Raw genomic sequence first — 23639 nt, 5'->3', positions numbered from 1 at the left:
TCCATACTGGTCTTAACTGGTCTAGACTGGAAAACAGTTCAAATATTGCTTTAAAAAAAATCTGAATTATTGACATTCTATTTGGGATCCTGACTGGCTGGACTGTTGTTTTTTGCCTTTACATTTACAATGGCAATTTTTGTTTTGCAAAAACTATTGAAATAAACTGAAAATAAAGTTCTGCCTGTGTGACCTTGGTAAGATGTCAATGACACTCAGAAGATATACTGAAAATAAAGTTCTGCCTGTGTGACCTTGGTAAGATGTCAATGACACTCAGAAGATATACTGAAAATAAAGTTCTGCCTGTGTGACCTTGGTAAGATGTCAATGACACTCAGAAGATATACTGAAAATAAAGTTCTGCCTGTGTGACCTTGGTAAGATGTCAATGACACTCAGAAGATATACTGAAAATAAAGTTCTGCCTGTGTGACCTTGGTAACATGTCAATGACACTCAGAAGATATACTGAAAATAAAGTTCTGCCTGTGTGACCTTGGTAAGATGTCAATGACACTCAGAAGATATACTGAAAATAAAGTTCTGCCTGTGTGACCTTGGTAAGATGTCAATGACACTCAGAAGATATACTGAAAATAAAGTTCTGCCTGTGTGACCTTGGTAACATGTCAATGACACTCAGAAGATATACTGAAAATAAAGTTCTGCCTGTGTGACCTTGGTAACATGTCAATGACACTCAGAAGATATACTGAAAATAAAGTTCTGCCTGTGTGACCTTGGTAAGATGTCAATGACACTCAGAAGATATACTGAAAATAAAGTTCTGCCTGTGTGACCTTGGTAAGATGTCAATGACACTCAGAAGATATACTGAAAATAAAGTTCTGCCTGTGTGACCTTGGTAAGATGTCAATGACACTCAGAAGATATACTGAAAATAAAGTTCTGCCTGTGTGACCTTGGTAACATGTCAATGACACTCAGAAGATATACTGAAAATAGTCACGCACATACAGAGCGAAAACATGATAAAACTGTTTGATAACAAGTCTTTTCCTCTCCAATGTCAACGGAGAGTGTCTACAGACAGAGCGTTACCACTGGCACATAAACATGTCATCAGCAGAGGAAGGAGAGCATCATTCAGAATCCGCAGAATCTCAATATACCCCCAAAACGATTTAACACTTTGTTTGAAGGACTGCTTATAAGATGCTTATAAACATGATTACATTGTTTATGAACCAGTTTACATTATTAAATTGTTTATTAACCATTCAATAAAGCAGTTTATTAACAGGCCCTCAAATCAAGGTCCATACAGTGCAGTAGGTTAAATCTTGTTGTGTCTCTTTTCTAAAGTCTGTCTTTCATGGCAACTGGAGTATTGGACATAAAGGCACATGGACAAAACATGCTTATAGCAGGTTGAGCAACAACAAGGTAAGTGAAAAATAACAGAATAAGGTAAAAGCACCATAGTCTGGCTGTAAGGCACATGAGTACAGTAAGAAGAGCCATACTAGAAGCAGCATCACACTTTCTCCCCTTCCTTCTCTTCTTCCTTCTCCCCTTCCTTCTCTTCTTCCTTCTATTCTTCCTTCTCCCCTTTCTTCTCTTCTTCCCTTCCTTCTATTCTTCCATCTCCCCTTCCTTCTCCCCTTTCTTCTCTTCTTCCTTCTCTTCTTCCTTCTCCCCTTTCTTCTCTTCTTCCTTCTCCCATCTCCCCTTCCTTCTCTTCTTCCTTCTCCCCTTCCTTCTATTCTTCCCTTCATTCTCATCATTCTGTCCTCTCTTCCATTCACATCCTTTTGAACACTCTTTTAGAGGGACTGAAATCACACAGACGTTCCCAATGCAATTCCTTAACTTGTGTGTGTGTGGGGTGGTGCATGATATCATTCTGAGGACTAAGATGTCTAGTTTTAGGGGAAAGTGTCATGTAAAAAAATAATGAAAAATACATTTTCATTACTGAAATGCGTACTGATTAAATTCATGGTAATTTTATAAAAATACATCTTTAAAAAAACCTAACTTGTTTAAATAAAACAAAATATGTTGCTGTAGTTTCTCCATAAATTATAAAAATGGTATACTAGTTGAAGTTTACATTAAACTATAATATTTATTACATACAAGCAGTGTCTGTGGATATGTCTCATTACCAAGTTCCTATAAAACTCCAGCTTTGAAATAAACATTTCTTCACCCATGATGCATCATCTAGAGTAGTCCTTAGAAAACAGCTAAAGAGCTCAAATTGGGGAAAAGTCTGATTTTCATTTTATAATAATTGTATTTTCAGTGTTATGTTTAACTCAGGCATTTTCATTAGGGGAGCAATGTTAAAAAATATTAGAAATATTGATTTAACTTTTTTGGACTTCAAAAACGAATGAGAATTTTGTGAAAACGTTGGTAGAATGCATAATATCTAATAAAAAATAATAATAAGTATGAAATAGATACATATAGATCCTAATCTCAGTTATTCAAGAGGACATTTTGTGAAAAATGACTAAATGTATTTTTTTATTACAGTTTCGTGAGAATTACCCGTGTGTGTGTGTGTGTTATTAATGGACTATAATAACAGGTCCATGCCAATTAATGTAGTATATCCAACATTGTGTGTGTGATTGAGTGTTTATAATGTAGAACAGTGTATCTAACCACAGGTACAGGTCTACCTGTAGTTCTCAGGCTTTAGGAATGCCTTTCCTTCTCCTTCGTCCATTTTCCCTACCACTCTGTCCCTTTCCTCTTCCCACCATCTCTCCCTTTCCCCTTCCCTACCACTCTGTCCCTTTCCTCTTCCCACCATCTTCCCTTTCCCCTTCCCTACCACTCTGTCCCTTTCCCCTTCCCTACCACTCTGTCCCTTTCCCCTCCCCTACCACTCTGTCCCTTTCCTCTTCCCACCATCTCTCCCTTTCCCCTTCCCTACCACTCTGTCCCTTTCCTCTTCCCTCCATCTCTCCCTTTCCCCTTCCCTACCACTCTGTCCCTTTCCTCTTCCCTCCATCTCTCCCTTTCCCCTTCCCTACCACTCTGTCCCTTTCCTCTTCCCACCATCTCTCCCTTTCCCCTCCCCTACCACTCTGTCCCTTTCCTCTTCCCACCATCTCTCCCTTTCCCCTTCCCTACCACTCTGTCCCTTTCCTCTTCCCACCATCTCTCCCTTTCCCCTTCCCTACCACTCTGTCCCTTTCCTCTTCCCTCCATCTCTCCCTTTCCCCTTCCCTACCACTCTGTCCCTTTCCTCTTCCCTCCATCTCTCCCTTTCCCCTTCCCTACCACTCTGTCCCTTTCCTCTTCCCTCCATTCCCTCCATCCCCTTCCCTACCACTCTGTCCCTTTCCCCTTCCCTACCACTCTGTCCCTTTCCCCTTCCCTACCACTCTGTCCCTTTCCCCTACCACTCTGTCCCTTTCTGTCCCTTTCCTTTCCCTACCACTCTGTCCCTTTCCTCTCTTCCCACCATCTCTCCCTTTCCCTTCCCTACCATCTGTCCCTTTCCCCCCTCCATCTCTCCCTTTCCCCTTCCCTACCACTCTGTCCCTTTCCTCTTCCCACCATCTCTCCTTTCCCCTTCCCTACCACTCTGTCCCTTTCCTCTTCCCTCCATCTCTCCCTTTCCCCTTCCCTACCACTCTGTCCCTTCCCCACCATCTCCCCTTTCCCCTTCCCTACCACTCTGTCCCTTTCCCTTCCCCACCACTCTGTCCCTTTCTGTCCCTTCCTCTTCCCACCATCTCTCCCTTTCCCCTTCCCTCCATCTCTGTCCCTTTCCTCTTCCCTCCATCTCTCCCTTTCCCCTTCCCCTCCATCTCTCCCTTTCCATCTCTCCCTCCATCTCCCTCCCTTTCCCCTACCACTCTGTCCCTTTCCCTTCCCTACCATCCCCTCCATCTTCCCTCCACTTGTCCCTTTCCTCTTCCATCTCTCCCTTTCCCCTCCCCTCCATCTCTCCCTTTCCCCTTCCCTCCATCTCTCCCTTTCCTCTTCCCTCCATCTCTCCCTTTCCCCTTCATCTCTCCCTTTCCTCTTCCCTCCATCTCTCCCCTTTCCATCTCTCCCTTTCCCCCTCCATCTCCCTTTCCCTTTCCCCTCCATCCCTCCATCTCCCCTCCCTTTCCCCTTCCCTTTCCATTCTCCATCTGTCCCTTTCCCCTTCCCTCCATCTCTCCCTTTCCCCTTCCCTCCATCTCTTTCCCTTTCCCTCCATCTCTCCCTCCATCCATCTCCCTTTCCCCTCCCTCCATCTCTCCCTTTCCCCTCCCCTCCATCTCCCTCCATCTCTCCATCTCTCCCTTTCCCTCCCCTCCATCTCTCCCTTTCCCCTCCCCTCCATCTCTCCCTTCCTTTCCCTCCATCTCTCCCTTTCCCCTCCCCCTCCATCTCTCCCCTTCCTCTCTCCTTCCCCTTCCCTCCATCTCTCCCTTTCCCCCTCCATCTCTCCCCTCCCCTCATCTCTCCCTTTCCTCTTCCCTCCATCTCTCCCTTTCCCCTCCCCTCCATCTCTCCCTTTCCCCTCCCCTCCATCTCTCCCTTTCCCCTTCCCTCCATCTCCCTTTCCCTTCCATCTCTCCCTTTCCTCTTCCCTCCATCTCTCCCTTTCCCATCTCCATCTCTCCCTCCATTCCCTTTCCCCTTCCCTCCATCTCTCCCTTTCCTCTTCCCTCCATCTCTCCCTTTCCATCTTCCCTCCATCCATCTCTCCTTTCCCCTCCCCTCCATCTCTCCCTTTCCCTTCCCTCCATCTCTCCCCTCCATCTTCTCTCTTTCCCTTCTCCCCTTTCCTCTTCCCTCCATCTCTCCCTTTCCCTTCTTCCCTCCATCTCTCCCTTTCCCCTTCCCTCCATCTCTCTCCCTTTCCCCTTCCCTCCATCTCTCCCTTTCCCCTTCCCTCCATCTCTCCCTTTCCCCTTCCCTCCATCTCTCCCCTTTCCCTCCATCCCTTTCCATTCCCTCCATCTTTCCTTTCCTTCCCTCCATCTCTCCCTTTCCCCTTCCCTCCATCTCTCCCTTCTCCCCTTTCCCCTTCCTCCATCTCTCCCTTTCCCCTTCCCTCCATCTCCCCTCCATCTCTCCCTTTCCCCTTCCCTCCATCTCTCCCTTTCCCCTTCCCTCCATCTCTCCATCCCCTCTCCCTCTTTTCCCCCTTCCCTCCATCTCTCCCTTTCCCCTCCATCCCTCCATCTCTCCATCTCCCCTTCCCTCCATCTCTCCCTTTTCCCTTCCCTCCATCTCTCCCTTTCCTCTTCCCTCCATCTCTCCCTTGCCCCTTCCCTCCATCTCTCCCTTTCCTCTTCCCTCCATCTCTCCCTTTCCCCTTCCCACCATCTCTCCCTTTCCCCTTCCCTCCATCTCTCCCTTTCCCCTTCCCTCCATCTCTCCCTTTCCTCTTCCCTCCATCTCTCCCTTTCCCCTTCCCTCCATCTCTCCCTTTCCCCTTCCCTCCATATCTCCCTTTCCCCTCCATCTCTCCCTTTCCCCTTCCCTCCATCTCTTCCACTCTGATGAGTGAGGAATGTGAATTCTTCACACTCTTACTTCCTGGCACACGTTTTCATTACTCCGTCTTGCGGTGGTTGTTGTGAGCGGCGTGACCATTCTGCACCGCACCTTTCTTCTCCTCCCACTCCTCTTCCTCCCCTGACTCGTCTGTCTCTTCTTTATCGCTCCTCTCGTCCTCCACCTTTTCCTGAAGCGAAAGGAGAGAAAGAAAGAGAGCTGTGTTTAGAAACATGTCATCCGTCCAGAGACAATACTTTTCCTTTCCACAAACTGAACCCAAACCAGACTGCTGCTCTTTATCAGCTGGGCTTTCCAACACATATCAATGTGTGATTTCTGAATAAACGTTCTCTCTCCTCCACCTACCCACCCCTCCTCGCCCAGTCTCTCTCCCCCACCTACCCAGCCCACCCCTCCTCTCCCAGTCTCTCTCCTCCACCTACCCACCCCTCCTCTCCCAGTCTCTCTCCTCCACCCCCCACCCCTCCTCCCCCAGTCTCTCTCATCTACCTACCCACCCCTCCTCTCCCAGTCTCTCTCCTCCACCTACCCACCCTCCTCTCCCAGTCTCTCTTCCATCTACCCACCCCTCCTCTCCCAGTCTCTCTCATCCATCTACCCACCCCTCCTCTCCCAGTCTCTCTCATCCACCTACCCACCCCTCCTCTCCCAGTCTCTCTCCACCCCCACACCCCTCCTCCCAGTCTCTCTTCCATCTACCCACCCCTCCTCTCCCAGTCTCTCTCCACCCCCACACCCCTCCTCTCAGTCTCTCTCCTCCACCTACCCACCCCTCCTCTCCCAGTCTCTCTCCTCCACCTATCCCACCCACCCCTCCTCTCCCAGTCTCTCTCCACCCCCACACCCCTCCTCTCTCAGTCTCTCTCCTCCACCTACCCACCCCTCCTCTCCCAGTCTCTCTCCTCCACCTACCCACCCCTCCTCTCCCAGTCTCTCTCCTCCACCTATCCCACCCACCCCTCCTCTCCCAGTCTCTCTCCTCCACCTATCCCACCCACCCCTCCTCTCCCAGTCTCTCTCCTCCACCTACCCACCCCTCCTCTCCCAGTCTCTCTCCTCCACCTACCCACCCCTCCTCTCCCAGTCTCTCTCCTCCACACACCCACCCACCTCTCCTCTCCCAGTCTCTCTCCTCCCCCCCCCACCCCTCCTCTCCCAGTCTCTCTCCTCCAGGGTGTGTGTGTGTGTGTGAGTAGTGTTGTCAGGGTGTGTAGTGTTGTCAGGATGCGTGTGCAATGCTGTAATGGCTGTGTATGTAGTGTTGTCAGGATGTGTGTGTGTGTGTAGTGTTGTCAGGGTGTGTGTGTGTGTGAGTAGTGTTGTCAGGGAGTGTAGTGTTGTCAGGATGTGTGTGTGTGTAGTGTTGTCAAGGTGTGTGTGTGTGTAGTGTTGTCAGGGTGTGTGTGTGTGTGGTGTTGTCAGGGTGTGTGTGTGTGTAGTGTTGTCAGGGTGTGTGTGTGTGTGTGTAGTGTTGTCAGGGTGTGTGTGTGTGTGTAGTGTTGTCAGGGTGTGTGTGTAGTGTTGTCAGGGTGTGTGTGTGTAGTGTTGTCAGGGTGTGTGTGTGTGTGTGTAGTGTTGTCAGGGTGTTTGTGTATAGTGTTGTCAGGGTGTGTGTGTATAGTGTTGTCAGGGTGTGTGTGTGTAGTGTTGTCAGGGTGTGTGTATAGTGTTGTCAGGGTGTGTGTATAGTGTTGTCAGGGTGTGTATATAGTGTTGTCAGGGTGTGTGTGTATAGTGTTGTCAGGGTGTGTGTGTGTGTGTGTAGTGTTGTCAGGGTGTGTGTGTGTGTCTGTGTGTAGTGTTGTCAGGGTGTGTGTGTATTGTTGTCAGGGTGTGTGTGTAGTGTTGTCAGGGTGTGTGTGTGTAGTGTTGTCAGGGTGTGTGTCTAGTGTTGTCAGGGTGTGTGTGTAGTGTTGTCAGGGTGTGTGTGTAGTGTTGTCAGGGTGTGTGTGTAGTGTTGTCAGGGTGTGTGTGTAGTGTTGTCAGGGTGTGTGTGTAGTGTTGTCAGGGTGTGTGTGTGCAGTGTTGTCAGGGTGTGTGTGTGTGTAGTGTTGTCAGGGTGTGTGTGTGTAGTGTTGTCAGGGTGTGTATGTGTGTAGTGTTGTCAGGGTGTGTGTGCAGTGTTGTCAGGGTGTGTGTGTGTGTAGTGTTGTCAGGGTGTGTGTGTGTAGTGTTGTCAGGGTGTGTGTGTGTAGTGTTGTCAGGGTGTGTGTGTGTAGTGTTGTCAGGGTGTGTGTGTGTAGTGTTGTCAGGGTGTGTATGTGTGTAGTGTTGTCAGGGTGTGTGTGCAGTGTTGTCAGGGTGTGTGTGTGTGTAGTGTTGTCAGGGTGTGTGTGTGTAGTGTTGTCAGGGTGTGTGTGTGTAGTGTTGTCAGGGTGTGTGTGTAGTGTTGTCAGGGTGTGTGTGTGTAGTGTTGTCAGGGTGTGTGTGTGTGTAGTGTTGTGTACATACATCGCTGCTCAGGAAGCGGACGGCCATACGCAGTATGAGGATGGCCCAGAAGATATGGAGACACTGCAGCACCATCATAAGGAAATTCAGGAAGTAGTATCCAAAGAACGGAGAGTACATAGTCATTGGATAAATGTACGTAGAATAAATGATGCTGAGAAAGAGGAGGGGGGGCAAGAAGAGCAATAACATCAGTAACAACCAACAGACCATTAACAGACATGTATGATGCTAATCAGAATGTGTTGTTCACTGACTTGCCTAGTTAAAGGTTACATAAGTAAAACAATCAGAATGGCTGTGAGAGACAGATCATTGGTGTGTGGTGGGAGTGTTCAGGTGTCATCTCACTAGAAGGGGAAGATATAGAGTCTAGTGAAGATGAAGACGGCAGCGAAGAGGAAGAAGACGTAGTTACTGGTGTTTCTCCATCCAGCATAGATGAATATCTTAGCGGACTATCAGAGAGAGAGGGAGAGAGAGAAAGGTTGTTGTTTTTAGAAAATAATTGTAATGTCATATTTCTTCCACCAGGTGACAGTACTAAATCTCTCCATATCTCCGCTTCTCCAATATCAGTAGTACTTTGTCCACTTCCTGGTTTATCAAATAAAATGGGATTTCCTTGTGGGTGATTCCCCTGTGGGCCCCACCTACAAACTACATGTGCTAACTGTATTATTGTGTTTATTATCGTATCATGGCAGTGATATTATTATCATGTTATGTTGGTGACCCAGCTCTCCTGTAATTGGTTGTACCTCCAGTAAATAGTCGGAGGAGTCGTGCAGCAGCATGATGAGTGTGCCCGCTCTGATGTAGTTGACACACCAGGAGAAACTGATGAGGAAGATGGTGGCCATATGGTGAACCATCTGCTCCTTAAAGTCCTACAGAGAGGAAGGGAGGAAGAGAAGGAGGGAAAGAGAAATGCAGGGAGGGAGAGAGAAGGTTAGAGTTTGTGTTTTGTTACCTTGATAACATTCTGATCCTTCACACACACACACACACACACCTGCACGCACGCACACACACACACACACACACACACACAGGTGACATCATTTAGCAGGTACACACTGTCTGTACTGACCTGACCCTAGTGGAGTAGAGTCCACCGACAAACTCCCCATTAACCTCCGGCTCCACACACACAAACACGTCATATCAGTCCAATGTCCACCTCCTGCAGTTGCCCCCTGGCCCCTGTCCCTATACACACTGACACTTACATCAGTGCCATGACAGTAACCCCTGGTCGCAGTACAGGGGCAACACCATGGCGACAGCAGGAGAGGGATCGGAAAGACTTGCTTACTGTTTTCAATGAATCACTTGTAGCTAACAGAGTGTGCAGCCTTGGTTAACCACTATCCCTGATCTTGTCAACTGCACTCCCCAATGTATGGAAGAATCTTCGGGTGATCTGCGTGCTGTAATTGATTGACTCTTAAAGTGAATAGGACTGTAAGTAAAGGGATTCTGTGCCACCATTTTTAGTGGTTGATTTGTATACTGTATTCTTGATTGTTACAAGCATAGTGTGCTTCATAGAGCAGGCACGGTGCACACTTACTTTCCGTTTGACGTCTGATGCCACACTGAAGATTAGAGAGACGTAGAAACCCAGCTCTATCATATAGTACCAATACTGAGACGGCAGGAGAGTCTGGGGGAGAGATGAGAGATTGAGGATGGAGAGAGAAATAGATGAGGGATGGAGGGAAATAGATGAGAGATGGAGGGAAATAGATGAGGGATGGAGAGAGAAATAGATGAGGGATGGAGGGAAATAGATGTGGGATGGAGACAGAAATAGATGAGGGATGGAGAGAGAAATAGATGAGGGATGGAGGGAAATAGATGAGAGATGGAGGGAAATAGATGAGGGATGGAGAGAGAAATAGATGAGGGATGGAGGGAAATAGATGTGGGATGGAGACAGAAATAGATGAGGGATGGAGAGAGAAATAGATGAGGGATGGAGGGAAATAGATGTGGGATGGAGACAGAAATAGATGAGAGATGGAGAGATAAATAGATGAGGGATAGAGGGAAATAATGAGGGATGAAGGGATTGAGAGAGAAATAGATGAGGGATGGAGGGAAATAGATGTGAGATAGAGACAGAAATAGATGAGGGATGGAGGGATGGAGAGAAATTGACGAGGGATGGAGAGAAATAGATGAGGGATGGAGAGAGAAATAGATGAGGGATGGAAAGAAATTGATGAGAGATGGAGGGATGGAGAAAGAAATAGATGAGGGATGGAGAGAGAAATAGATGAGGGATGAATGGAAATAGATGAGGGATGGAGGGAGAAATAGATGAGGGATGGAGGGAAATAGATGAGAGATGGAGGGATCGAGGGAAATTGATGAGAGATGGAGGGATGGAGAGAAATTGATGAGAGATGGAGGGATAGGGAGAGAGATGGGATGGGGAGAGAGATGGGATGGGGAGAGAGATGGGATGGGGAGAGAGATGGGATGGGGAGAGAGATGGGATAGAGAGAGATGGGATGGGGAGAGAGATGGGATGGGGAGAGAGATGGGATAGGGAGAGAGATGGGATGGGGAGAGAGATGGGATGGGGAGAGAGATGGGATGGGGAGAGAGATGGGATGGGGAGAGAGATGGGATGGGGAGAGAGATGGGATGGGGAGAGAGATGGGATAGAGAGAGAGATGGGATGGGGAGAGAGATGGGATGGGGAGAGAGATGGGATGGGGAGAGATGGGATGGGGAGAGAGATGGGATGGGGAGAGAGATGGGATGGGGAGAGAGATGGGATGGGGAGAGAGATGGGATGGGGAGAGAGATGGGATAGAGAGAGAGATGGGATGGGGAGAGAGATGGGATAGGGAGAGAGATGGGATGGGGAGAGAGATGGGATGGAGAGAGAGATGGGATGGGGAGAGAGATGGGATGGAGAGAGAGATGGGATGGGGAGAGAGATGGGATAGAGAGAGAGATGGGATGGGGAGAGAGATGGGATGGGGAGAGAGATGGGATGGGGAGAGAGATGGGATGGAGAGAGAGATGGGATGGGGAGAGAGATGGGATGGGGAGAGAGATGGGATGGGGAGAGAGATGGGATGGGGAGAGAGATGGGATGGGGAGAGAGATGGGATGGGGAGAGAGATGGGATGGGGAGAGAGATGGGATAGAGAGAGATGGGATGGGATGGGGAGAGAGATGGGATAGAGAGAGAGATGGGATGGGGAGAGAGATGGGATAGAGAGAGAGATGGGATAGAGAGAGAGATGGGATAGAGAGAGAGATGGGATGGGGAGAGAGATGGGATAGAGAGAGAGATGGGATGGGGAGAGAGATGGGATGGGGAGAGAGATGGGATGGGGAGAGAGATGGGATGGGGAGAGAGATGGGATGGGGAGAGAGATGGGATGGGGAGAGAGATGGGATGGGGAGAGAGATGGGATGGGGAGAGAGATGGGATAGGGAGAGAGATGGGATGGGGAGAGAGATGGGATAGGGAGAGAGATGGGATGGGGAGAGAGATGGGATGGGGAGAGAGATGGGATAGGGAGAGAGATGGGATGGGGAGAGAGATGGGATGGGGAGAGAGATGGGATGGGGAGAGAGATGGGATGGGGAGAGAGATGGGATAGAGAGAGAGATGGGATGGGGAGAGAGATGGGATGGGGAGAGAGATGGGATAGGGAGAGAGATGGGATGGGGAGAGAGATGGGATGGGGAGAGAGATGGGATGGGGAGAGAGATGGGATGGGGAGAGAGATGGGATGGGGAGAGAGATGGGATGGGGAGAGAGATGGGATGGGGAGAGAGATGGGATAGAGAGAGAGATGGGATGGGGAGAGAGATGGGATAGGGAGAGAGATGGGATGGGGAGAGAGATGGGATGGAGAGAGAGATGGGATGGGGAGAGAGATGGGATAGAGAGAGAGATGGGATGGGGAGAGAGATGGGATAGAGAGAGAGATGGGATGGGGAGAGAGATGGGATGGGGAGAGAGATGGGATGGGGAGAGAGATGGGATGGAGAGAGAGATGGGATGGGGAGAGAGATGGGATGGGGAGAGAGATGGGATGGGGAGAGAGATGGGATGGGGAGAGAGATGGGATGGGGAGAGAGATGGGATGGGGAGAGAGATGGGATGGGGAGAGAGATGGGATAGAGAGAGAGATGGGATGGGATGGGGAGAGAGATGGGATAGAGAGAGAGATGGGATGGGGAGAGAGATGGGATAGAGAGAGAGATGGGATAGAGAGAGAGATGGGATAGAGAGAGAGATGGGATGGGGAGAGAGATGGGATAGAGAGAGAGATGGGATGGGGAGAGAGATGGGATGGGGAGAGAGATGGGATGGGGAGAGAGATGGGATGGGGAGAGAGATGGGATGGGGAGAGAGATGGGATGGGGAGAGAGATGGGATGGGGAGAGAGATGGGATGGGGAGAGAGATGGGATAGGGAGAGAGATGGGATGGGGAGAGAGATGGGATGGGGAGAGAGATGGGATAGGGAGAGAGATGGGATGGGGAGAGAGATGGGATGGGGAGAGAGATGGGATAGGGAGAGAGATGGGATGGGGAGAGAGATGGGATGGGGAGAGAGATGGGATGGGGAGAGAGATGGGATGGGGAGAGAGATGGGATAGAGAGAGAGATGGGATGGGGAGAGAGATGGGATGGGGAGAGAGATGGGATGGGGAGAGAGATGGGATGGGGAGAGAGATGGGATGGGGAGAGAGATGGGATAGAGAGAGAGATGGGATGGGGAGAGAGATGGGATAGAGAGAGAGATGGGATGGGGAGAGAGATGGGATGGAGAGAGAGATGGGATGGGGAGAGAGATGGGATAGAGAGAGAGATGGGATGGGGAGAGAGATGGGATAGAGAGAGAGATGGGATGGGGAGAGAGATGGGATGGGGAGAGAGATGGGATGGGGAGAGAGATGGGATGGAGAGAGAGATGGAATGGGGAGAGAGATGGGATGGGGAGAGAGATGGGATGGGGAGAGAGATGGGATGGGGAGAGAGATGGGATGGGGAGAGAGATGGGATGGGGAGAGAGATGGGATGGGGAGAGAGATGGGATAGAGAGAGAGATGGGATGGGGAGAGAGATGGGATAGAGAGAGAGATGGGATAGAGAGAGAGATGGGATAGAGAGAGAGATGGGATGGGGAGAGAGATGGGATAGAGAGAGAGATGGGATGGGGAGAGAGATGGGATGGGGAGAGAGATGGGATAGAGAGAGAGATGGGATGGGGAGAGAGATGGGATGGGGAGAGAGATGGGATGGGGAGAGAGATGGGATGGAGAGAGAGATGGGATGGGGAGAGAGATGGGATGGGGAGAGAGATGGGATGGGGAGAGAGATGGGATGGGGAGAGAGATGGGATGGGGAGAGAGATGGGATGGGGAGAGAGATGGGATGGGGAGAGAGATGGGATAGAGAGAGAGATGGGATGGGATGGGGAGAGAGATGGGATAGAGAGAGAGATGGGATGGGGAGAGAGATGGGATAGAGAGAGAGATGGGATAGAGAGAGAGATGGGATAGAGAGAGAGATGGGATGGGGAGAGAGATGGGATAGAGAGAGAGATGGGATGGGGAGAGAGATGGGATGGGGAGAGAGATGGGATGGGGAGAGAGATGGGATGGGGAGAGAGATGGGATGGGGAGAGAGATGGGATGGGGAGAGAGATGGGATGGGGAGAGAGATGGGATGGGGAGAGAGATGGGATAGGGAGAGAGATGGGATGGGGAGAGAGATGGGATAGGGAGAGAGATGGGATGGGGAGAGAGATGGGATGGGGAGAGAGATGGGATAGGGAGAGATGGGATGGGGAGAGAGATGGGATGGGGAGAGAGATGGGATGGGGAGAGAGATGGGATGGGGAGAGAGATGGGATAGAGAGAGAGATGGGATGGGGAGAGAGATGGGATGGGGAGAGAGATGGGATAGGGAGAGAGATGGGATGGGGAGAGAGATGGGATGGGGAGAGAGATGGGATGGGGAGAGAGATGGGATGGGGAGAGAGATGGGATGGGGAGAGAGATGGGATGGGGAGAGAGATGGGATGGGGAGAGAGATGGGATAGAGAGAGAGATGGGATGGGGAGAGAGATGGGATAGGGAGAGAGATGGGATGGGGAGAGAGATGGGATGGAGAGAGAGATGGGATGGGGAGAGAGATGGGATAGAGAGAGAGATGGGATGGGGAGAGAGATGGGATAGAGAGAGAGATGGGATGGGGAGAGAGATGGGATGGGGAGAGAGATGGGATGGGGAGAGATGGGATGGAGAGAGAGATGGGATGGGGAGAGAGATGGGATGGGGAGAGAGATGGGATGGGGAGAGAGATGGGATGGGGAGAGAGATGGGATGGGGAGAGAGATGGGATGGGGAGAGAGATGGGATGGGGAGAGAGATGGGATAGAGAGAGAGATGGGATGGGATGGGGAGAGAGATGGGATAGAGAGAGAGATGGGATGGGGAGAGAGATGGGATAGAGAGAGAGATGGGATAGAGAGAGAGATGGGATAGAGAGAGAGATGGGATGGGGAGAGAGATGGGATAGAGAGAGAGATGGGATGGGGAGAGAGATGGGATGGGGAGAGAGATGGGATGGGGAGAGAGATGGGATGGGGAGAGAGATGGGATGGGGAGAGAGATGGGATGGGGAGAGAGATGGGATGGGGAGAGAGATGGGATGGGGAGAGAGATGGGATGGGGAGAGAGATGGGATAGGGAGAGAGATGGGATGGGGAGAGAGATGGGATGGGGAGAGAGATGGGATAGGGAGAGAGATGGGATGGGGAGAGAGATGGGATGGGGAGAGAGATGGGATAGGGAGAGAGATGGGATGGGGAGAGAGATGGGATGGGGAGAGAGATGGGATGGGGAGAGAGATGGGATGGGGAGAGAGATGGGATAGGGAGAGAGATGGGATGGGGAGAGAGATGGGATGGGGAGAGAGATGGGATGGGGAGAGAGATGGGATGGGGAGAGAGATGGGATGGGGAGAGAGATGGGATAGAGAGAGAGATGGGATGGGGAGAGAGATGGGATAGAGAGAGAGATGGGATGGGGAGAGAGATGGGATGGAGAGAGAGATGGGATGGGGAGAGAGATGGGATAGAGAGAGAGATGGGATGGGGAGAGAGATGGGATAGAGAGAGAGATGGGATGGGGAGAGAGATGGGATGGGGAGAGAGATGGGATGGGGAGAGAGATGGGATGGAGAGAGAGATGGAATGGGGAGAGAGATGGGATGGGGAGAGAGATGGGATGGGGAGAGAGATGGGATGGGGAGAGAGATGGGATGGGGAGAGAGATGGGATGGGGAGAGAGATGGGATAGAGAGAGAGATGGGATGGGGAGAGAGATGGGATAGAGAGAGATGGGATAGAGAGAGAGATGGGATAGAGAGAGAGATGGGATGGGGAGAGAGATGGGATAGAGAGAGAGATGGGATGGGGAGAGAGATGGGATGGGGAGAGAGATGGGATGGGGAGAGAGATGGGATGGGGAGAGAGATGGGATGGGGAGAGAGATGGGATGGGGAGAGAGATGGGATGGGGAGAGAGATGGGATGGGGAGAGAGATGGGATGGAGAGAGAGAGAGAGGAGAGAAAGAGCAAGATAATATCAATAACATACATTGATACTTCCATAATATACTTTCTGAACACAGTCAAACACTGGACATAACATGATATGATTGATTATGATATATGCCTTCCAATGACTTTCCTATGTTACAATGTATTAGTTACCACTCATCAATAACCAGAGGGACATACCAGAATAGGGAAGCCCTGCCACATCTCCTTAAAGTCATACAGCCAGGGTTTCTGAGAGAGGGAGAGAGTCATACATAAATCAGACAGTTCTAACTTCAGTCACAGAGAAAAACAGCATTGAAACAGATAAATCATTTTAACACCCTCTTTCCCTCTATATATTAATGTGGCATTATAATTCTCTTCCAGTGTCATTCGTAACTTCTTTATTAATCATGTTAGAAAAACATCAAATTGTATAACATTTGTTTTGGATACTCCGTTGTCCCTGATATAACCAGCACCTTTGTTGACAAGGCTTCTATTCTATCTTAGTATCCTGTAAGACATTAATGCTGTCAGTGAACAGGCTCTGTTTCTCCCATCAATGGTTTAACTAGGATCATAAGTTTAAACTATGAGTTACGACAGAGGTCAGATGACACGATTGACCAATGTTGGTGTAGGAGATTAGCTTGGAGACAGGCGAGAGTTTTAAAGATCAAAGGTGAAACAGCAGTACTCACGTCAATGAGGGCAGCCAGGCCAGCAATGAAAGCAAGAAGGTAAAAGGTGAATCTCCAACTGCAAGAGAACACACACAATCATTAGACAACACACACACACAGACTTTATACTATAGTGCATTTGGAAAGTATTCAGACCCCTTGACCTTTTCCACATTTTGTTACATTACAGCCTTATTCTAAAATTGATTAAATCGTTGTCACGCCCTGGTCTTAGTATTTTGTGTTTTCTATTTATTTGGTCAGGCCAGGGTGTGACATGGGTTTATTTTGTGTTGTGTTTTTGTATTGGGGTTTTAGTAGGTATTGGGATTGTGGCTGTGTAGGGGTGTCTAGCATAGTCTATGGCTGCCTGGGGCGGTTCTCAATCAGTCAGGTGATTCTCGTTGTCTCTGATTGGGAACCATATTTAGGTAGCCTGGGTTTCACTGTGTGTTTGTGGGTGATTGTTCCTGTCTCTGTGTTAGTTGTCACCAGACAGGCTGTATTAGGTTTTCACATCTCCGTTTGTTGTTTTTGTATGTTTCGTATTTATCGTCATTAAAGATGTCTCGATTTAACCACGCTGCATTTTGGTCCGACTCTCCTTCGACGGAAGAAAGCCGTAACAGAATCACCCACCACAACTGGACCAAGCAGCGTGGTGACAGGCAGCGACAGCAGAAGCAACAAAGAGAGGAATGGACATGGGAGGATGAATTGTTCGGAGAAGGACCCTGGGATCAGCCTGGAGAATATCGCCGCCCCAAAGAAGAACTGGAGGCGGCGAGAGCTGAGAGGCGCTGGTATGAGGAGAAGCAACAGCGGCAGCAGGAGCAACAATATCGGGACTACACTACTTGGGAGGAAATAGACAGGTGGGCTGTCGACCCAGAGAAAGTGCCGGAGCCCGCCTGGGATTCGCTGGAGCAGTGCGAAGCAGGTTATCGGAGAATGGAGTTGGCGAAGCAGGCATGGCGGCGCGGACGGAAGAACGAGAGTCAGCCCCAAAAATGTATTGGGGGGGGGGGCTCAGGGAGAGAGTGGCAGAGTCAGGAGTCAGACCTGAGCCAACTCTCCCTGTTTATAGTGAGGAGCCAAGGAGGAGACCAGAACCAGAGCCGGTGTTAGAGATGAGCGAAGCAGAGACTGTGAAGGAGTTAATGGGGAAATTGGAGGAGAGAGTAATGAGGGAGTTGCTAGTTTGGTGCTTTAGGTACAATATTTGTCCGACGGAGCGAGTCGGGGATTTGATGGCACCTGGGTCAGCGCTCCATACTCGTCCTGAGGTGCGTGTTAGTCGGCTGGTGAAAATTGTGCCAGCCTCACGCACTAGCCCTCCTGTGTACCTACCTAGCCTTGCACGTCCTGTGCCAGCCCTGCTCTCAGGCTCTCCAGTACACCTTCACGGTCCGGTCCATCCTGTGCCACCTTCACACACCAGTCCTCCGGTGGCAGCTCCCCGCACCAGGCTTCCTGTGCGTGTCCTCGGTCCAGTACCACCAGTTCCAGCACCACGCACCAGGCCTTCAGTGCGCCTCGCCTGTTTAGCGCTGTCAGAGCCTTTCTCCTCTCCAGCGCTGTAGGAGTCTCCCGCCTGTTTAGCGCTATCAGAGCCTTCCTCCTCTCCAGCGCTGCCGGAGTCTGCCGCCTGTTCAGCGCAGCCAGAGCCTTCCTCCTCTACAGCGCTGCTGGAGTCTCCCGCCTGTTTAGCGCAGCCAGTGCCTTCCTCCTCTCCTGCGCTGCCGGAGTCTCCCGCATGTTCAGCGCTGCCAGAGCCTTCCTCCTCTACAGCGCTGCTGGAGTCTCCTGCCTGTTCAGCGCAGCCAGAGCTGCCAGCCTGCATGGAGCAGCCTGAGCTGCCAGCCTGCATGGAGCAGCCAGAGCTGTCAGCCTGCATGGAGCAGCCAGAGCTGTCAGTCTGCATGGAGCAGCCAGAGATGTCAGTCTGCATGGAGCAGCCAGAGCTGCCAGTCTACATGGAGCAGCCAGATCCGTCAGTCTGCCTGGATCCGCCAGTCAGCCAGACTCTTCCAGATCTGCCAGTCAGCCAGACTCTTCCAGATCTGCCAGTCAGCCAGACTCTTCCAGATCTGCCAGTCAGCCAGACTCTTCCAGATCTGCCAGTCAGCCAGACTCTTCCAGACCTGCCAGTCAACCAGACTCTTCCAGACCTGCCAGTCAACCAGACTCTTCCAGATCTGCCAGTCAGCCAGACTCTTCCAGATCCGCCAGTCAGCCAGGATCTGCCGGATCCAACTACCTGCCTGAGCTTCCTCTCAGTGCTGGGCTTCCTCTCAGTGCTGGGCTTCCCCTCAGTGCTGGGCTTCCCCTCAGTGCTGGGCTTCCCCCCGATGCTGAGCTACCCCTCAGTCCCGAGCTTCCCCTCAGTCCCGAGCTTCCCCTCAGTCCCGAGCTTCCACCTCAGTCCCGAGCTTCCACCTCAGTCCCGAGCTGCCCCTCAGTCCAGTGGGGTCCTTGGTGAGGGTTATTAGGCCAAGGTCGGCGGCGAGGGTCGCCAATCAAAGGACGCGTTACAGGGGGACTAAGACTTGGTTGGAGTGGGGTCCACGTCCCGAGCCGCCACCGTGGACAGACGCCCACCCGGACCCTCCCCTATGGGTTTTAGTGTGCGGCCGGGAGTCCGCACCTTGGGGGGGGGGTTCTGTCACGCCCTGGTCTTAGTATTTTGTGTTTTCTATTTATTTGGTCAGGCCAGGGTGTGACATGGGTTTATTTTGTGTTGTGTTTTTGTATTGGGGTTTTAGTAGGTATTGGGATTGTGGCTGAGTAGGGGTGTCTAGCATAGTCTATGGCTGCCTGAGGCGGTTCTCAATCAGAGTCAGGTGATTCTCGTTGTCTCTGATTGGGAACCATATTTAGGTAGCCTGGGTTTCACTGTGTGTTTGTGGGTGATTGTTCCTGTCTCTGTGTTAGTTGTCACCAGACAGGCTGTATTAGGTTTTCACATCTCCGTTTGTTGTTTTTGTATGTTTCGTATTTATCGTCATTAAAGATGTCTCGATTTAACCACGCTGCATTTTGGTCCGACTCTCCTTCGACGGAAGAAAGCCGTAACAATCGTTTTTTCCCACATCAATCTACACACAATACCCCATTATGACAAAGTAAAAACAGCTTTTTAGATATTATTGCAAATGTATTAAAAATACAAAACTTAAATATCACATTTCCAGAAGTATTCAGACCCTTTACTCAGTACTTTGTTGAAGCACCTTTGTCAGCGATTATGGCCTCGAGTCTTCTTGGGTATGACCCTACAAGCTTGGCACACCTGTATTTGGGGAGCACACCTGTATTTTGGGAGTTTCTCCCATTCTTCTCTGCAGATCCTCTCAAACTCTGTCAGGTTGAATGGGGAGCGTCGCTGACCAGTTTCTCCAGAAATGTTCGATCGGGTTCAAGTCCAGGCTCTGGCTGGGCCACTCAAGGACATTCAGAGACTTGTCCCGAAACCACCCCTGTGTTGTCTAGGCTGTGTGCTCAGAGTCATTGACCTTTTGGAAGATGACCCTTCACCCCAGGCAGAGGTCCTGAACAGGTTTTTATCAAGGATCTCTCTGTACTTTGCTCTGTTCATCTTTCCCTCGTCACCCAGTTCCTGCTGCTGAAAAACATCCCCACAGCATGATGCTGCCACCACCATGCTTCACCGTAGGGATGGGTGCCACGTTGGCATTCAGGTCAAATAGTTCAATCTTGGTTTCATCTGAACAGATTATTTTTTTCAAGCAGGGCTGTCATCTGCCTTTTACTGAGGAGTGGCTTCCGTCTGGCCACTCTACCATAAAGGCCTGATTGGTGGAGTGCTGCAGAGATGGGTTCCCCGGGCCGTGGATGTGGATTATGGCAGCCCCCCGCAACTCTCTGATTCAGAGGGGTTGGGTTAAATGTGGAAGACACATTTCAGTTGAATGCATTCAGTTGTACAACTGACAAGGTATCTACCTTTCCCTTTCTGGAAGGTTCTCCCATAGAGTGACCATAGGGTTCTTGGTCACCTCCCTGACCAAGGCCCTTCTCCCCTGATTTCTCAGTTTGACTGGGCGGCCAGCTCTAGGAAGAGTCTTACTGGTTCCAAACTTAGTTCATTTAAGAATGATGGAGGCCACTGTGTTCTTGAGGACCTGCAATGCTGCAGACATTTTTTGATACCCTTCCCAGATCTGTGCCTCGACACAATCCTGCCCCGGAGCTCTATGGACAATTCCTTTGACCTCATGGCTTGGTTTTTGCTCTGACATGCACTGTCAACTGTGGGACCTTATATAGACAGGTGTGTGCCTTTCCTAATGATGTCCAGTCAATACATTTGACCAAATGTGGACTCTAATCAAGTTGAGAAACATCAAGGATGATCAATGGAAAAAGGATGAAACAGAGCTCAATTTCAAATCTCATAGCAAATGGTCTGAATACTTATGTAAATAAAGTATTTCAGTTTTTTATTTTTAATACATTTGCACAAATTTCTAAAAACCTGTTATCACTTTGTCATTATGGGGTATTGTATCTAGATTGATGAAGGAAAAAATATATGTAATCCATTTTAGAATAATGCTGTAATGTAAAAAAATGTGGCAAAAGTGAAGGGGTCTGAATACTTTCTGAATGCACTTATAAGTACAGTAAGAGAACATACACACAATCTGTTAAACTGTAATGGACCAGTCCCGTGCAAACTTCCCAGCACACAATGGGAACAGTCATACAGTAGCCTCACAGTTCAGTCTTGTCACAGATAGAGACCAGACCTCCAGTAATGTACAACACAACAACCTGCTGACTACAGATAGAGACCTCCAGTAATGTACAACACAACAACCTGCTGACTACAGATAGAGACCTCCAGTACTGTACAACAACAACCTGCTGACTACAGATAGAGACCTCCAGTACTGTACAACACAACAACCTGCTGACTACAGATAGAGACCTCCAGTACTGTACAACACAACAACCTGCTGACTACAGATAGAGACCTCCAGTACTGTACAACACAACAACCTGCTGACTACAGATAGAGACCTCCAGTACTGTACAACACAACAACCTGCTGACTACAGATAGAGACCTCCAGTACTGTACAACAACAACCTGCTGACTACAGATAGAGACCTCCAGTAATGTACAACACAACAACCTGCTGACTACAGATAGAGACCTCCAGTAATGTACAACACAACAACCTGCTGACTACAGATAGAGACCTCCAGTAATGTACAACACAACAACCTGCTGACTACAGATAGAGACCTCCAGTAATGTACAACACAACAACCTGCTGACTACAGATAGAGACCTCCAGTAATGTACAACACAACAACCTGCTGACTACAGATAGAGACCTCCAGTACTGTACAACAACAACCTGCTGACTACAGATAGAGACATCCAGTACTGTACAACACAACAACCTGCTGACTACAGATAGAGACCTCCAGTAATGTACAAAACACCAACCTGCCTACTACAGATAGAGACCTCCAGTAATGTACAAAACAACAACCTGCCTACTACAGATAGAGACCTCCAGTAATGTACAACACAACAACCTGCTGACTACAGATAGAGACCTCCAGGACTGTACAACAACAACCTGCTGACTACAGATAGAGACCTCCAGTACTGTACAACACAACAACCTGCTGACTACAGATAGAGACCTCCAGTACTGTACAATATTAACTCCAGGTTGTTATCTACACTAGTGATTGTGATATTAACTACAGGTTGTTATCTACACTAGTGATTGTGATATTAACTACAGGTTGTTATCTACACTAGTGATTGTGATATTAACTACAGGTTATATCTACACTAGTGATTGTGATATTAACTACGGGTTGTTATCTACACTAGTGATTGTGATATTAATGTCAGTATTAGTGTAACACAGCCACTGTCTCAGTCCAATAACAATGACACACACTGTTGGGATATAAATTGATTCTGCTGATAGGGCCAAACTGTCTCCTGGAACTGGTGAGGGATGTGAGGGGTGGGCGGCGTGTGTGTGTGTGGCCTGGGGGGTAGGAGGAGCCTTGATAAAACCAGGCTGGCAATATAATGAGTGTCAGATATACTGTAAATAGACTCATGCTTTAACACTCAGACATGTGCTCACAGGCCAATGTCAGCACGTGTGTGTCTGTGCATGTGGGTGTGTTGGTGACAGATTGGCATTGAGCAGCTGTTTGTGAAGCTGTTGTGTTGTTGTCTTGTTTTGTGCCTGTGTTCATGCATGTGTGTGTGTGTACATGTGTGGGAGTGTGTATGCATATAGGTATTTGTGTGTGTGTGTGTGTGTGTGTGTGTGTACCTGGCCTCTTTGAACTTCTTCAGTAGACTGGGTCGGTCCTGGTTCCTGCGTCTCCTGAACCATCTCTGCACCTGTCTCTCTGAACAACCTGTCTGCTTACACAGACTGTCTATAGAACTCTGTAGGAGGGAGGGAGAGCGGGGGAATAGAGGGAGAGAGAAAGGGAGGAGGGAGGGAGCGGGGGATAGGGGGAGAGAGAAAGGGAGGAGGGAGGGAGAGCGGGGGATAGGGGGAGAGAGAAAGGGAGGAGGGAGAGAGAGCGGGGGGATAGGTGGAGAGAGAAAGGGAGGAGGGAGAGAGAGCGGGCATAGAGAAAGGGAGGAGGGAGAGAGAGTGGGGGATAGGAGGAGAGAGAAAGGGAGGAGGGAGGGAGAGCGGGAGAATAAGGGGAGAGAGAAAGGGAGGAGGGAGGGAGAGCGGGGGATAGGTGGAGAGAGAAAGGGAGGAGGGAGAGAGAGCGGGGATAGAGAAAGGGAGGAGGGAGAGAGAGCGGGGGATAGGGGGAGAGAGAAAGGGAGGAGGGAGGGAGAGCGGGGGATAGGGGGAGAGAGAAAGGGAGGAGGGAGGGAGAGCAGGAGAATAAGGGGAGAGAGAAAGGGAGGAGGGAGGGAGAGCGGGGGATAGAGAAAGGGAGGAGGGAGGGAGAGCGGGAGAATAAGGGGAGAGAGAAAGGGAGGAGGGAGGGAGCGTGGGATAGGGGGAGAGAGAAAGGGAGGAGGGAGAGAGAGCGGGGGATAGGAGAGAGAAAGGGAGGAGGGAGGGAGAGCGGGGGATAGGCGGAGAGAGAAAGGGAGGAGGGAGAGAGAGCGGGAGAATAGGGGGAGAGAGAAAGGGAGGAGGGAGAGAGAACGGGGATAGGGGGAGAGCGAAAGGGAGGAGGGAGGGAGAGCGGGGATAGGGGGAGAGAGAAAGGGAGGCGGAAGAGAGAGCAGGGGATAGGGGGAGAGAGAAAGGGAGGAAGGAGGGAGAAGGGTAGAAAGGGATACAGTTTAGCATAATGATTTGTGTGGTGCTGTATACAGATGTAGGATCTTAATTTGAGTCAGGTTATGTGGTG

General features: G+C 50.1%; 1 protein-coding gene across 1 annotated transcript in view; it reads right to left on the bottom strand.

The window, feature by feature from the left end:
* Positions 1-5487: 5487 nt before the first annotated feature.
* LOC112242333 (ceramide synthase 2-like) overlaps positions 5488-23639 on the bottom strand; it is a 35270-nt gene continuing 17118 nt past the window's right edge. Inside the window, exons 4-11 of the mRNA XM_042305102.1 lie at positions 22583-22701; positions 16261-16318; positions 15755-15805; positions 9539-9631; positions 8724-8852; positions 8314-8420; positions 7963-8116; positions 5488-5677 (exon numbers count right to left, since the gene is read on the bottom strand). Coding sequence (XP_042161036.1) covers positions 5546-5677; positions 7963-8116; positions 8314-8420; positions 8724-8852; positions 9539-9631; positions 15755-15805; positions 16261-16318; positions 22583-22701 — 843 coding nt within the window. The 3' untranslated portion in view covers positions 5488-5545. The remainder of the gene's footprint in view (positions 5678-7962; positions 8117-8313; positions 8421-8723; positions 8853-9538; positions 9632-15754; positions 15806-16260; positions 16319-22582; positions 22702-23639) is intronic.

Source organism: Oncorhynchus tshawytscha, linkage group LG23 (assembly GCF_018296145.1).
Source record: "Oncorhynchus tshawytscha isolate Ot180627B linkage group LG23, Otsh_v2.0, whole genome shotgun sequence".
Lineage (NCBI taxonomy): Eukaryota > Metazoa > Chordata > Actinopteri > Salmoniformes > Salmonidae > Oncorhynchus > Oncorhynchus tshawytscha.
This window is presented reverse-complemented; position numbering and strand designations above follow the sequence as displayed.